This window comes from Ursus maritimus, unplaced genomic scaffold (genome assembly GCF_017311325.1).
Source record: "Ursus maritimus isolate PB19 unplaced genomic scaffold, ASM1731132v1 scaffold_2, whole genome shotgun sequence".
Classification (NCBI taxonomy): Eukaryota; Metazoa; Chordata; class Mammalia; order Carnivora; family Ursidae; genus Ursus; species Ursus maritimus.
Genome location: NW_024424452.1, coordinates 37,917,532 through 37,933,515, shown reverse-complemented (window position 1 = coordinate 37,933,515; position 15,984 = coordinate 37,917,532). Strand labels below are relative to the sequence as shown.

General features: G+C 59.8%; 1 protein-coding gene across 2 annotated transcripts in view; it reads right to left on the bottom strand.

Moving 5' to 3' along the window:
- The window catches only part of UNKL (unk like zinc finger), a 38,284-nt gene that overhangs the window by 20,185 nt on the left and 2,115 nt on the right, over window positions 1-15,984 (bottom strand). Inside the window, exons 3-7 of one of the 2 annotated variants that reach the window (XM_040635577.1) lie at window positions 5,688-5,845; window positions 5,254-5,415; window positions 3,165-3,300; window positions 2,337-2,454; window positions 178-262 (exon numbers count right to left, since the gene is read on the bottom strand). In XM_040635577.1, coding sequence (XP_040491511.1) covers window positions 178-262; window positions 2,337-2,454; window positions 3,165-3,300; window positions 5,254-5,415; window positions 5,688-5,845 — 659 coding nt within the window. Of the gene's footprint in view, window positions 1-177; window positions 263-2,336; window positions 2,455-3,164; window positions 3,301-5,253; window positions 5,416-5,687; window positions 5,846-15,984 lie in introns of those variants that run through there. The other variant, XM_040635575.1, reaches the window with a different exon arrangement.

Sequence of the window (15,984 nt, the reverse complement as noted above, 5' to 3'; positions counted from 1 at the left end):
TGTGACGGCCGTCACTGAGCCAGAAACCTGGGCCCACAGGGCAGCGTGGCCTCTGACCAGGAGGCGGAGCCAGCCCAACGTGCCCCTGGGAGGGATGTCGGGTGCTGCCAGCTCCCCCCCTGCCCCAGACGCGGGGAGAGCCGGCGGGGGCCGCAGCGGCAGGCACCGGGCACTTACTGTCCGCATGGGCGAAGGCGCAGAAGGGGCCCCGCGGGCAGCAGCCGGTCTGCCGCATGTCGTTGCACCTGGTGGACTTGTAGATCTAGGACGCGGAGGTCAGACGACAAAATGAACACAAGTCAGAAACAAAACAGGGACGCCTGGGGGCGCTGGTTGGTGAAGCGTCCGGCTCCTGGTTTCGGCTCAGGTCATGATCTCAGGGTCGGGCTCCCCCCACGTGGCGGTTGGGAACGGGTTTCCGCGGGAAGCCAGGAGTCGCTGTGGCACAGCGCAGGGGATCCCCGCTCCAAATCTCGGCGAGGTCTCCTGAGAATGGGGTGCGCACGTGGCCCTGTGCCCCACATGCCATGGTCCAGAATCCCCTCCCTTCCACAGAGCAGACCAGACTGTCCTTGAAATCACAGGCAAAGTCAACTGACCACTTGGCGTTTTCTGAAAGAGGTGCCCAATTCAGCGCTCGGTATACAGCAGGCACTCAAGAAAGGCCCATGACACGAACACATGCATGAGCTCCATGGCCAGCTGTGATCCACTCCACTTGGTCAAAAATACTCTCACGGTACCAACAGCACTTGGTTTTGGCCACCAGCTCACCACGACCCTCAAGATCCCGCCAACCTTCCCCCACAAATGCCACTAACTCCCATCTGCTCTTTGCCCTCTTTCCGTGGGGCTGCAAGGACCTTGGGCCAGGAGCAGCCCTCTGCCCACGCCCATCACCCGGCCTGGGCACTGACGGGTCCCCATCTCCTGCTCTCCACTGCTCCACCCCCGCCCCCTGCCGTCCCCACACGGGCTTCCTCCTGCAACCCAGCCCCGTTCACAGGGACCGGCACCTTGCACCCTCCCTGACTGCCCTCCTGGTGGGAAGCCTGGCCCTGGTCCTCCATCCTACACCTGCCTCTTAAGGGGGCTGATTCGCTGGGGTTTTGTTTTTTAAACATTTATTTATTTGGCAAAGAAAGAACACAAGCAGGGGGAGTGGCAGAGGGAGAAGCAGGCTCCCAATGGAGCAGGGAGCCCGACGCAGAACTCGATCCCAGGACCCTGAGATCATGACCTGAGTCGAAGGCAGACTCTCACCGACTGAGCCACCCAGGCGCCCGGTTTTGTTCGTTTTTTAAAGATTTATTTATTTATTTACTTGAGAGACAGAGAGCGAGCGAGCAGGGGAAGGGGCAGAGAGAAGAATCTCAAGCAGACTCCTCACTAAGCGCAGACCCCCACGCAGGGTTTGATCTCACAACCCTGAGATGATGACTGAGCTGAAATCAAGAGCTGGACCCTTGGCTGACCGCGTCACCCAGGCGCCCCTGATGGTTTGTTTTTCACAGAAATCCAAGTGTGTGCTGCTTTGCTCGGGCGATGTCAGCTGACCCACACCTTCCAAAGCAAGGACCGGCCTTGACCGGCCCCGGGGCGGGGTGACCTCTGAGCCCCGGGAATGTCCTGCTTGGGCAGTGTCTCTGTTTTTTGTTTTTGTTTTTTTTTTTAAGATTTTATTTATTTATTTGACAGAGATAGAGACAGCCAGTGAGAGAGGGAACACAAGCAGGGGGAGTGGGAGAGGAAGAAGCAGGCTCACAGTGGAGGAGCCTGATGTGGGGCTCGATCCCACAACGCTGGGATCACACCCTGAGCCGAAGGCAGACGCTTAACCGCTGTGCCACCCAGGCGCCCCTTGGGCAGTGTCTCTGTTTGCCTGGTCGTGGGCCACACCAGACAGTAACAGCGTGGTTTACGGTGGTGGCTCTGGGCCACGCGGCATCAGCTCAGCCTCTGGCGGGCTGTGGACTAAGGTCAGCCACGTCCACGTGAGCCCGAATAAAAACCCTAGACGCTAAGGGCCAGGGGGTTTTCTGACTGGTGACACATCACTGTGGGAAGAAGTGGGCACTGTCCACACGACCCACTGAAAGACGGAGCTGGGCGTCAGTGCCTGGTGTCCCAGGGAGCCCACCCCACGCGGGACCACGCTCCACGCAGGACCCTGCCCTCCACGGATTTCAGCCTGTATCCTGTCAGTAACGAGCCCTAACTGTGGACCTCACAGCGCTGCTGAGCTCTGGATCACAGGACCCCCAGACACAGAAGGAGACCTGGCCTCGCACAGGCTGGCAGAGGCGCCGTGGCTCCCCCGGCAGACGGGCTCGTACCTCGGGGTGGAACTGCTGCTCCGCGCGGGAATGGCAGTACTGACAGCTGTCCCCGCTGTCACACCTCGCGGGCTCGCCCCACTCGTCACCGTGCTTCACGCTGGGACACGGGGTGGACCTGGGAGATAGGGTGGGGTCACTAGGGACAAGAGCAGGCGTCCTTCCTGCATGCCCGTGGCTGTTCGTCTGTCCAGCTGTCGAGGGTCCCCCCTCGCACGCGGGACAGCACACACAACCCTGGTCGCACGGCTCTTTCCTCACCAAGACACGCAAAAGCACACTGACAGCCACCGAAACCCAGACAGGGACTCAGGCGGCCTGTTTTCATTTTCCACAAAACACAGAGTAAGGCTGAGTCCAAGCGCCCCACGCTGCCGTGAGTGTCATGTGGGGAAGCAGCCGGGGACACAGGAGGCCGGGCCCGCCCCACGCAGAGCCCTCGCCCTCGAATCCAACCGTTTGAGCCCACAGTGTGAAAACCCACCCCAAATCCTGATTCTTTGCGGACTTGCCGGAAGCGCTGTTGTCATTTCATTGGTTTCATGGAATAAAATTACCGGCAGGAGAAAATAAGATCTTATTATTGTTCTTTGGCACATTTTCTATCCCTTTGATACAGAGTAAATTCATCTGATCTCCTCCAGCAGACCTCTGGCGAGTAACACTTGGAGGCCCCTCAGCCCCAAAACGAGGTGGAGAGAGCCCTGGCTGTCGTGGACCAGCTTGCCACATGGGGGCGGGCGCTCTCAGGCACGCGAGGCAGCACCGAATTCACGCAAGGAGAAGGCGGAGCTCAGGCTGGGACAGGCCCGAGCCCCAGGGCCTCACCTGTACTGGAACCTCCTGGGGTTTCGCCGTCGGTCCCTGCTGTTGTGGTAGTGAGGACACGCGTAGCCCTGGCGACACAGCCGCGGTGGCTTCGGGCACTGCTCCGTCTTGTAGCTGCCCAGCACAAAGTTGGTGTCTGAAAAACAGGGGTTCACGTGGGAACGTGGACACGCGCCCACACGGCCCAAGTATCCGTCGATGGATCAACACAGTGTGTCCACCCCACGGCCACGCGCCACCGCAAACCGGAGGAACTCGAGAACCTCTGCTCCAGGGGAGGGCCGATACAGGAGCCTAGCGCCCGTGTGGTCCTGCTACAGGAAAGGTGCGCCCTTGGCAGGCCACCGACAGCACGGACGCGGGTGCGGTGGGGGCGCAGGGCTGACCTGGGGGCCGACGAGAGTCTCAAACTAGCTCCCAGGGCTGTGCGACCCCAAACGTCTGAAAACCCCTGAAAACCCCTTTGACTCTGATGTAAATGATGGACTTTGGGTGTAAGGGCACGTCCTTGTCGGCTCGCTGGCGGGGACGCGGAGCACACGGAGTCACGGGGTGTGTGGGAACACTCCGTACTTTCCCATCAGCGGAACCGAAAACTGCTCCCAAAACAGGTCTGTTTTTTAAATGGGTAATCTCACGCTCTTTTTCATCTCAAAGCAAAAACAAGCAAAAGCCACCGGGGTCATTTAAAGGCAGGAACTGATGAGAGGATGTTCCTAGAAATCATACCACTGTCGGGCTGGGTAATGATGGACCAGCGCTGGGCTCCGTGCTGAGGGACAGCAAGCAGTAGCGGGAAGGACAGCCTGGCCCCAGAGCCCCGAGCCACGCCACCCGGCCCTCAGGAAACGTCTCCAAGTCCGGCCACGCCAGATTCAATGTCCGATAGGTCATCAAAAGACAAGAGAGGTAAACCACACAGGAGGGCATGGAGAGAGCAAAAGGGGTTTGAGGAACAAAAAGGCCGACTTTGAGAAAATAAAAATTATAGAATATTGACTCCCAAGTACTGCCCGCGTGCCTGGTACAGACACGAGGTCCTGCCGAGTGCCATGAAATGGGCAGAAGTGAGCCGTTCAAGGCAACCAGGGGACACGCACGCTTCTCAGTGCCTCCAACACTGCGAAGAGAATGTGAAGACCAGGTGTCCAGAAAGTCACCCGCGAGCGTGTGGTCCCGGCCCCTGGGGTGGTGAGGACGCACGCGGTCTGCACACACCCAGGCGTGCAAACACACCCCAGAAGCAGCACACACATCCCACCCCCACGGCAGAAAGCATCCAAAACACAGCCTATGAGCCCGAAGTCCGTCAGAAGCCGACGGACACAGACACGGCGGTCGGTCCCGACAGCGGCTATCGGTGGGAGAAGACACGCGCTGGCCAGCCAGGACCTGTCCAAAAAGCTACGTCCTGGATGGTTCCAATTACGTGACACTCTGGAAAAGGCAAAGCCCCGGGAACAGAACGACGGCGTAAAGGACCGGGAGTCGCCAGGAGCTGGGGCAGTGGCGCCAGCCTGTACGACCCTGTAGGGCAGACACATGACACCCCCGCCCAGCGCGGCCAGAAGCCCTGAGAGAACCTGTGCTCCTGTGCTCACTACTTAGCGATGACGTAGGCATCTCGGTCCCCTGATTCTAACAAATATATCAGGTCAGTGCAAGTGTTTATAACATGGAAACCAGGAGGGGGGTCGTGCAAAGTGGGTACTACCTGCAACTTTGCCATAAACCTAAAGAGCCCAAAATAAAATCTACCAATTAAAAAGCCAACCCCCACCGCAGCCCAGCTCCAGGACGGGAATCCCAGGAAGGAGCTGTGCCCGAGACGCGGTCCGCTCTCTGGCGGCAGCCAACGGCTGACCTCACCCAGGAGACGCCGGGGTGAAGGTCAGAGCAGCCCTGGGGACCAGATGCCTGGGTTCAGATCCCACTCGGCCGCCACCACCTGAGGGACTGGGGGTAATGTCTGCCACTGGAGACTCAGTTTCCCCATCTGGTCCCCAGATGAAGGGGTTGAGGTGCACTGTGTGGTCGCTTCACAGAGACGAGGGCCCTCTGCCCCCCTCCGCGGCGGCCTCGGGGTTACCTTGCCACCGGGGGTCCTCACCCAGGATCTTCTCAATCATGGCCTGGCTGGCCAGGACCCCGGGCTGCAGGTCAGGGATGCCATCCACACCGCAGAGCTGGCCGTTCTGCCAGACTTCCTGTGCCTGCAGCTCCCTGCGAGCAAACAACAGGCGGGTCACAGCTCGGCCACCTCGGCCTCAGCCCGTCGGCAAACAGGGACGATCGTTTGTCTGTCACTGTGTGGAGCTGCCTAGAAGGTTCTGGACGGGCGTCCCGTAGGCCTCGGGCACAACCCTAAATCTGACATCCTCGGAGCGGAGTTGTGTTTAGCGAGGACCTGGCCGCCTCCCTCAAGCTCAGCCCCGCGAGCTCCCACGGGCACACGCATCAGAAGAAAGGAACCGCCTCGTCAGGAAGCCGGAGACAGAGCGCCCGCAGCCCCGGGAGGGGAGCGGGGACGCGCCACACACCCGTGTGCGAAGGCGCAGTGCAGCCCGTTCTTCACGCAGTGGCCCCGGGCGTCCGTCTCGTGGATGCACGTGCCCGTCTTGTAGTAGCGCAGGTGGTACTTGCGCTCCGTGTCCCCGGTCGTCCGGTGCAGGTACGGACACCTGGGAAGCAGAGGGGCCGACACAGGCCATCTGAGGCCTTGGGACTGGGGGGCACCCTCCGCATCGACCTGCCCCACCCCGTGTCAGGAGCTGGCCAAACCCCTGCTCTCACCGTGGGACTGCCAGCCCGGGCAGAGCACCTGTCCCCAGGGCACTCAGACCCCTGGTACACATGGTAGAAAATACACCAGATCTCCCTGAAAATCATCCTGCATCATGTTGTGAACACGGACAAATGAGGCTCTCCCCCCGGACATAGCTGTGCCCTCACTGTTTCTGACAAGTGTTACCAGACGAGGGATTGGTGTCACTCCCATTCCACCCAGGGACCTCTGGGGACCCCTCGAGGATAGGAGGGGCCTGGACATGGCCGGAGGGGGACGCTGGTGGGACAAGAGAGAAGCAGATGCGGGGGATGGGCAGGGTCATGTGTGGGGGCTGAGCCACTCACTTCCAGGGGGAGTCCACATGGCTCCCCAGGCAGCGAAGGGCTCACGCCAGGGGTGGGGGTGGGGGGCAGCAGCACACGTGGAGCCGGGCCCCAAGCCCACCTCGGGGTCAGTCTGTCTAGTCAGGAGCGGCAGACACAGAAGAGCAAGAACACGCAATGGAGCCTGAGCGAGCCCTGCCCCCGAGCTGCCCGAGGAGTGGGGAGGGACTCTGTCACTGCCCGTCCCCTCCAGCGATGGCCGCGGAGCGCCACCTGAGGCTCGAACAAGGCCCAGCCCCACCTCAAGGCCTGCGAGGTTCCCCACACACAGCAGGGACCAGACCCAGAGAGAACTACTCCGGGGCTGCTCACTCTCAACCCCTCTCCCCTACGGTAAGGAAACGCAGGCTCGGCCCTGGCACAGGGCACCCAACCCTTCTGGGGCACCTGTGGTGTGCACAGCACGTGAAGACACACAGGACGCCGTGCCTACCAGGCCAGGTCCTTTGGAACCAACCAAGCAATAGCCCAAAAAGAAGCCAATGGGCGGGCCGGCCACGTCTGCTCCGGGTGTGCGCCCAGGAACACCGGAAACACGGGATTCACAACAGCTTAGGCCTCTAACGACCCAGATGCCCATCAGCTGATGAGCGGGGAGGCAGAAGGGGGCCCGTCCAGACTGCAGGACGTTACTCAGCCTCAAAAAGGAGAACATTCCGATGTATTTTACAACATGCACACCTTGAGGACGTTCTGCTCAGAGAGAGAAACTGGACACTATGGGACGATGGCCGTACGATGCCACTCCAGCCGGTCCTAGGAAGTCCAAGGCAGAGCGACGGGAGGAGGGAGCGTGGGTGTGAGCGGCCGGGGGAGCAGCGGGGACCTAGTGCAAAGCTGGAAAGAGTCTGGAAGCACAGTGGGGACGGGTGCACAACATGGTGAAAGTGACCACTGCCACCACAACGCACACGGAAACACGGCAAAATCACACATTTCACATCACACACGTTACCATAATCGTCGACAGAGCCCCTGGGGCCAGAGGGGAGAGAGGAGAGATCTGATCTGCTCATACAGAGAAGTGCGCTCGCGCAGCGTTTTCACACCTCGACACAGCCACGTCACGGCGCCCAGACCAAGAGGCCAGAGCGCAGCCGCCCCCGGGACCCCTAGGACGAGCCCACAGGGGAGGACGCAACAGGCCCTCGCAACAGCAGAACTGGAAATGAGGCCATCGGGCACACAGGCCCCTCTTCCAGTCAGCGTCCCGGCAAACTCTGCACAACAGCAGCGGCCACAGGCAGTCCCCAAGGACGTGCGGGAAATGGAGGAGGTCCCGAGACAGCTCGCTCCCACGTTGTGCAAAGGAAGAATTACGACCTTGTGGCTACCACACACCTGACACAGGAGACCCCGTCCCCGGGAAGGCCGTGGTGCAAGGGGCTTCTCCGCACCATGTACTAGCGTGCATGCTGGCGCCTCCCCCTCCAGACCCCTCTCCGCCCAGCTGTGTTTCACATTTCCCGTCCCTCCACGCTCTACTCTGCGTGTACACGATGCACTGGCCTGTGACTGTTTTAGGCAGCCACGTGGCCAAGGCTGTCACAGAGAGCTCTGCCACACTGGACAGCCCGGAGGAGAACATGAGGCCCCCTGCTTTTCACACGACGGTAGAGGCTGACGCCACTGGTAAAGAGTGCTGAGTGTACTCCTTGGAAGTCCCCGCCTGACCTCCCATCCTGATGTCATGATGCCATGTCTCAGCCCTCCCTTGCTTCATAGCGGCCCCTCAGCAGAGCACTAAGCACCCTCTAGTTTCCCCTCTCGTGCCGTTACCAAAGCAACCAGAACCTGGCCCAACCCCCCTGCCTGGCCCTGAGCACTGAGCACAACCACTGAGCACGGAGCACCAAGCATGAGCACAACCACTGAGCATGGAGCACTGAGCACAAGCACTGAGCATGAGCATGACCACCGAGCATGAGCACCAAGAATGGAGCACAAGCACCGAGCATAGAGCACCAAGCACGACCACCGACCTTGGAGCACTGAGCACAACCACCAGGCATGGAGCACCAGGCACTGAGCACGAGGACCAAGCATGGAGCACAAGCACGACCACCGAGCACAGAGCACTGAGCACAACCACCGAGCATGGAGCACCAGGCACTGAGCACAAGCACCAAGTATGGAGCATGAGCACCAAGTACAGAGATGAGCATGACCACTGAGCATAGAGCACTGAGCACAACCGCCAGGCATGGAGCACCAGGCACTGAGCATGAGCACCAAGCATGGAGCACCAAGCATGACCACCAAGCATGGAGCACTGAGCACAACTGCCAGGCATGGAGCACCAGGCACTGAGCACGAGCACCAAGCATAGAGCACAAGCACGACCACTGAGTATGGAGCACTGAGCACAACCACCAAGCATGGAGCACCAGGCACTGAGCACAAGCACTGAGCATGAGGCACAAGCACGAGCACCAAGCATGGAGCACTGAGCACAACCACCAAGCATGGAGCACCAGGCACTGAGCACGAGCACCAAGCATGAAGCACAAGCACGAGCACCAAGCATGGAGCACTGAGCACAACCACCAAGCATGGAGCACCAGGCACTGAGCATGAGCACTGAGCATGAAGCACAAGCACGACCAAGCATGGAGCACCAGACACTGAGCACGAGCACCGAGCATGGAGCACCAGACACTTAGCACGAGCATCGAGCATGAAGCACAAGCACGACCACCAAGCATGGAGCACTGAGCACAACCACCAAGCATGGAGCACCAGGCACTGAGCACGAGCACCAAGCATGAAGCACAAGCACGACCACCAAGCATGGAGCACTGAGCACAACCACCAAGCATGGAGCACAAGGCACTGAGCATGAAGCACAAGCATGACCACCAAGCATGGAGCACCAGCCACTGAGCACGAGCACCGAGCATGGAGCACAAGCATGGGTACCAAGCATGGAGCACTGAGCACACCCCCCAGGCATGGAGCACCAGCCACTGAGCACGAGCACCGAGCATGAAGCACAAGCATGGGTACCAAGCATGGAGCACTGAGCACAATCACCAAGCATGGGGCACCAGACACTGAGCACGAGCACCGAGCATGGAGCACCAGACACTGAGCACGAGCACCGAGCATGAAGCACAAGCATGAGCACCAAGCATGGAGCACTGAGCACAACCACCAAGCATGGAGCACGAGGCACTGAGCATGAGCACCGAGCACGAAGCACAAGTATGACCAAGCATGGAGCACCAGACACTGAGCATGAGCACCAAGCATGAAGCACCAGACACTGAGCACGAGCACCGAGCATGAAGCACAAGCATGACCACCAAGCACAATCACCGAGCATGGAGCACCAGCCACTGAGTATGAGCACAACCACCAAGCATGGAGCACCAGGCACTGAGCATGAAGCACAAGCACGACCACTGAGCATGGAGCACCAGACACTGAGCACGAGCACCGAGCATGGAGCACCAGACACTGAGCACGAGCACCAAGCATGGAGCACCAGGCACTGAGCATGAGCACCGAGCATGAAGCACAAGCACGACCACCAAGCACAATCACCGAGCATGGAGCACCAGCCACTGAGCACGAGCACCGAGCATGGAGCACCAGCCACTGAGCACGAGCACCGAGCATGGAGTACAAGCATGACCACCGAGCACAAGCATGGAACACCAGGCCCAGAGCACAAGCATGATCCCTGAGCGCAAGCACCGAGCATGGAGCACCAGACACTAAGCACGAGCACCAAGCATGGAGCACCAGACACTGAGCACGAGCACCGAGCATGGAGTACAAGCATGACCACCGAGCACAAGCATGGAGCACCAAGCATGGAGCACCACGCACAGAGCATGAGCACCGAGCATAAGCACAAAGCACGGAGCACGAACACCATTATTTCACTCAGGGCGTGACCTCAAGACACTGGAGGGCTCTTGCTTAATGAAGGAAAATGGCTCCACCTTCGGAAGGTCAGAGAAGCAAGGGGACACAGCGGCAAAGCCAGAACTCTCCCTGGGGCTGGCAAGAGCCGGAGCTCAGCCCAACACCAGAGATAATCCATGGGCCACTGCTGACCCCGCCGCACCCACGGTGTACCCAGGTGTGACTCGGTTCTGCCAAGCACCAAATTCAGGCAACGCCCTTGGTTCTCAAGTCGTCTGCCACCGCTAGTGACCCAAACACTGGAATTCAGCCAGGGTTCCGTCAGGGGCGTGATGCAGCAGCACATACAGGACGTCAGCACAACCCTAATGCACTGAAACCCGTGAGCAAGGAAGGCGGGAGCAGGGAGGAACAGACTGGGGCTCGCAACTGTCCCCTACCTCTGCAGGAGAGCCTGAAGTTGTGCCCTTCCCTCTGGCAGCCCTCACCAAGGTGGGTCTGCAAAGGGACACAGAGGTGGCCCACCAAGCTCAGACCCATCGCATGCCAGCAGCGGCCAGGGGCACACCGGGGTGTGCGTCCCAAGCCCCTGAAGGGCTGGCCAGTCCCAGAAGGTCTGATGCTCCCAGTCTAGGTGGGAGCCTCAGATCCCACCTGCAGGAGGACCCCAGGTGACGTCGATGCTGCTGGGCTTTAAGGGACCCTCAAGTACAACCTGACTCCCTGCCAGCGCCCAAGGGGCTCAGAGGTGAGGGGAGACCCGGACACAGCACACAAATAACAGGTGCAAAACAGGACAAACTGGCCACTAGGCGCAGCCACGGAACACGGGAGACAACAAACGTGAACGAAGGGAGGACCCGTGGGCTGCAGACAAGTGGGGGGCGGGGGGCGTGGGCAAGTGGGGCTTCCAGGGAGAAGCTTGAGTGTCATCGCACACCCGCCCTCCTCTCGGACACTAGGGGACAGGGGCTGCCAGCTAACCCCACGTTGACCACGTCCACCCCCTGGCCCTGCACCCCCAGTCTCTCGACCTCGGAACCAGGCCAGCGACCCCTCGTTAGTCCCTAACAGGGACCATCAGCACCAGCAACAGGTGTAACTCCTCCCTCTGACCCACAAAGCTGCCCCCCCGCCCCCCTCTGGAAGACAAAAGTCTCCGCCAGTCTGAGGGGGGGGCCTCCCTGTGCGAGGGGCCTCGTCCTGGTCACCTCCTTCATCCCTGCACCTTCACTCTTCTGGGCTCTCACAGGCGAACCCAGTCACCTGACTGTAATCCCCTCAAGCTGGCTAAGGTGTCCCCTAAAAGCCTGTGTCTTCCAGACCGTAAGTAGCCCCCTGGCTACGGACCATTCAGCTCTAATGTTCGGGACCTGCCCTTAGCTTTCCACCTCACCCCAAACGCCCAAGCAGAGGTCACTGGTCCCGCCAGTTGACAGCAAGTTTCCAGCTGCCTTGCAGGGAAATTCACCCAAAGCTGAGGGCCGCAGACACTCAGGGCTTGGCGCAGAAAGATCAGACTGAAGACAGGTGTGGTGTGGCATGCATTAGGACAGCTGCTCTGAGCCAGCAAGCTCCCACCAGCGCACCTGGACGGTCAGGGGCAAGCCCATGGAATCACACGCCAACAGCCCACCTGGCCCAGGGCAAGCTGCCCCAGACACCCCAAGGGCAGTGAGGAGGGGGCTGTGGGGAGAAGAGCCAGGCCCGCCAGGGGAGCCCTGAAGAAATAAGGCCACAGGAACAGTTCGGGCCAAGCTTTTCTTAAGCAAGAAAATCTACAGCTGGGGGTCTGGAGAGCCACTCCCGTGGGGAGAAGGGTCAGCAGAGACTGGTTACTTTGTACTCGAGATAGTTGTGCGCTGCTTGATTGTTTTCCCAACGAAAATGTTTCCCAAGAGAGGCCCCGCAGACCCCTGGGAAGCCCTTGTCTGTCTATACTCACACCTGACTCTGCGAAGACACCAGATCAGCCCCAGCAGCATGCGCATGTGCCCTCGGGCAGCAGGAAGGCCGAGCACACGCGGCTGCAGGTGCGAACACCACACCGGCCCTGACGGTCGGTGGTCTGGCGAGGGGAGCAGGGCCGGGGCTATCCACACCCAAGGCCGCTCTCAGACCCGCTTTCGCTTTCGGGATGGGACCGGACCACGAAACCCTCCGGACGGGAGTCACTTTCCTTGAAGCCCAGCCTAAGAAATACCTGAGACGGGTCCTCACAGGCGGGAACACCGACCCGGGGGAGCTGGGCCAGACCCTAGGCTCCGAAGCGGCTTCCTGCACCGCCCCTCTCCGTGGACTGCCAAACGCGCACCCCCAGCAGCCGACCCCCGGGCTCCCGCCAAGCAGCTGGGAGGCCAGTGGCCGCGGGGCGGGGCGGGAGCACGTGACCCGCATGCCAATCGCGGCCGGCTCCGGGGAAGGGGCGTATCCGCCAGAGAGGACCGCCCCCAGAGAGCGAGGACCGCGGGCTGTGAGCGCCGCCTGACCTCCCGGGCCAAACCGGGGTCCGCCCGCCGAGAAAAGGGGATCATAGCAGGAGTACCCCTGGGGAGGGGGAGATGACAGCGGGAGGTCTACCCAGAGGTGACACTGGGAGCACCAGGGGGGGGATAGGGGGGCCCTGGGGGAAAGGATGATGGTGACAGGGAAAGGGTGACCACCCGCCCAGGAAAACGGGTGTCGGTGGGGGAGGGGGCCACAGGAGGAGGGATGACAGCGAGGGGAGAAGGTGACCGCCAGCCTAGGAAAGGCCGTGACAGCAGGGGTGCCATCCCTCCGGGGGTCCCCGTCCTGTCCTGCCCCACAGCTCAGCCGCCAGGCCTCCCAGCCAGCGCCAAGAACAATCCTGGATGCTCGCGTCACCTGACAAGGGCTGAAGGCTTTTCGCTCTCTCATAGTGATCATGCTTTAAAATACCAGGTTGGTAGTATATATGCCCCAACCAGAACTTTCAAGAACCCATGAACTGAAATGAAAGGAAGGTTCTGTCCTTGCTCTGAAAGGTCGTATCTACTTACAAATTCCAGGACGACGCTGCATGAACCAGAACATGTAGCTGATCGGGACAAACTCTGGGCCATTCCACTTGTGGGGGATGAGAAAGCCCCTCTCCCAAGGAGTGGAGCAGGAATTACTAAGGAGAGATCCCCAGGGGAGACATCTGCTCCGCCAAACGCTTCCTAAAGGGCTGGAGCTCAAGACAAGTGACAAAATCTTTACTCAGACATGTGACTTTCACTGTATGGACGGTCACAGGGTGCACCCGCAACAGAAAAGGGCAAACAGGCAGCTCACTCCCACTCGTCCTGGTTCTCAATGATGACATCCTTGTAATTTAGATCACACGTTAGTATTTCTGTAATCAGTAAGTGTGTGCTCTTTAATTCCTACTGAGCCCCACGGAAATGACCGCATGCAGGTGGCTGTCTACTGCAGATGCTTCATCCTGCAAGACTGGATGTCATCCTTAACGCCCAGCAAAGGGGCCGAGTCAATACCAGGACATGCAGATCCAGAACCCCAAACAGCTGTTCAAACATGCTTTGTCCACATGCATTAAAAGCATTAGTGAATACTGCCAGTTGGTCCTTTGTACTGGGTCCTAGGACGGGGTCGGACATGCCGGGTGACTGGATCCCCGCACCAGGGTCGAGCAGCACTGCCCCCCTCCCCTGAGTAACTCAGGACCCAAGGCCCATGGGTGTGACTGATGTGGCCAAAGGAAATGGGGGACCTGATGCCAGGCCTCAGCTAAACAAGCACATCCCTTCTGAAGATCCGTTTGCAGAAAACATCAGCTCAAGAAGCAATTAAATAATGCCCCTTTTAAAACTTCACAGAAGTGGGGGATGCCTGGGGGGTTCAGTTGGTTAAGCATCTATCTTTGGCTCAGGTCATGATCTCAGGGTCCTGGGATCAAGCCCCGCATCTGGCTCCCTGCTCAGTGGGGAGCCTGCTTCTCCCTCTCCCTCTGCCCCTCCCCCCGCTCATGTGCACTCTCTCTGTCATATAAATAAATAAAATCTTAAAAAAAAAAAAAAGACCAACTTCACAAGCGTAACACATCTTAACCGAGGAGGAGCTGGGCACGTTACATCAGCAGGCTTCGAGCTGCCGTAATAACAACGCTACTTAACTATCTGGTGTTCAACTGCACCTTCAGTAAGTGTGTAAGGGTTTAAACTTTATGAGATCACACGGATGAAAAGTTTCCTTCCTGGCCTGAGCATCTGTGGAAAATGAAGGACAACAGACATCACTCCGCTCTCTGGCGGCAGAGTGAACGCGGTCTTGGAAAGGGAGCGTTTCTGGAGATCCAGCTCCTTTCAAAGGATCAGGGGATGGGGCCTGAAGGACCTCCCGGAATCGGTGCTGGATCTGAACGGAAGGGATGCCACAGGCCGCGGGTATCAGAGGCCCTGGAGCCCAGGGCGGCTACCCGGCTTCCAAGCAGAGGTAGACCAGCCCTCCTCCTGCCCCAAATGGTCTATGAGGAAAGCGCAAAACCTCGGCTGCGGATTTCTGCCCACTCCGTTGAACACACACTCCGACTGCGCTTGCCCGTTTCCCAGTCTACATATTGCTAAATAAATACATCTGTTCATAACACCATGTAGAAACTTGCAAGAAAAAAGCCAACCAAAACAAAACCTTAGTTTTTCAAACTTTAAGAGTGCTACGGAAATGGCAGTCTACAAATAAGATTACTTTCCTATCAATTTTTTAAAGAGAAGTTAGATGAGCTGCAAGAAAGGAAACGTTCCAGATGTAACTTGCACACCGCGAGCAAGCATTGCAGCACGCTCTCCGACCGGGGTCAGAGTGGCCCTACACCTAGCAAGTGCACCTCCTGACGGTTCAAAGGCAGAGAATGCGGGGAACTGGGTCCGACGTTGGCGGGGCAGTGGGTTTGCACCATGCAAGGGGCGTCCCTGAGACACGCAGCCCTCGAGGCAGAGAAAAGCCTGCCCCCCCACCGGCGGCCGCGGAAGGCTTCCGAGGGGAGAAGGACCCTCCCCGCAGGCGGCCGCCCGGCCGCGGCGCACACTCACTCGTCGCCGTCGGGGCACACGCCGCTGGCCTCGTCGTACTTGGAGCAGTACACGTCCGGGCTGTAGTTGAAGGTGCCGTCCCGCCTGCGGAGCGGTCTGCGCCGACGCTGATTTAGGAAATGCCAATGGAAACAGGTAAATGGCCTGTGCTGGGCGCACTTGTGCTGCACAAACAGGGCGCACTGCTCTGTCCTAAACTCCTTTAGATACCTAAAAAGACAAACAGCGTTGCGGGTCGCTTCCGCCGCCACCGCCGCCGGCGGGCGGCCTCGGGGACTCGTGGGCGGGGACCGGACCCCGCAAGCCAGGGTGCCCCAACCTCAGGAGCAGCCCCCACTCTGAAGGCAGAGGACCCCAAACGGCCGTCCCCCATCCCCACAATGCCCCTTGGATCCCAGGCACAGTTCCCGACCCCAATCGCAGGCAATCATCTCCGACCCGAGGTGCGACCCCCCACTCCGAGTCCAGACGGCCGCCCCACCCCATCCCCAGCCCGGGCGCGATTCCCCGGACCCCGTCCGCAGCATCCCCCATCCCGGCCATTGACGCGACCCCCAAGTTCGGACGCGATACAGCGACCCTGGGCGCGCCCCGACTCGGGGCAGAGGCAGCCCGAATCCAGATGGCCGCCCTCCCTCCGAGCCCAGGCGCGGCCGTCCATCCCCGACCCGAGGTGCGACCCCCGACCCCAGGCGCGAGCCCCACTCCGAGCCCAGACGGCC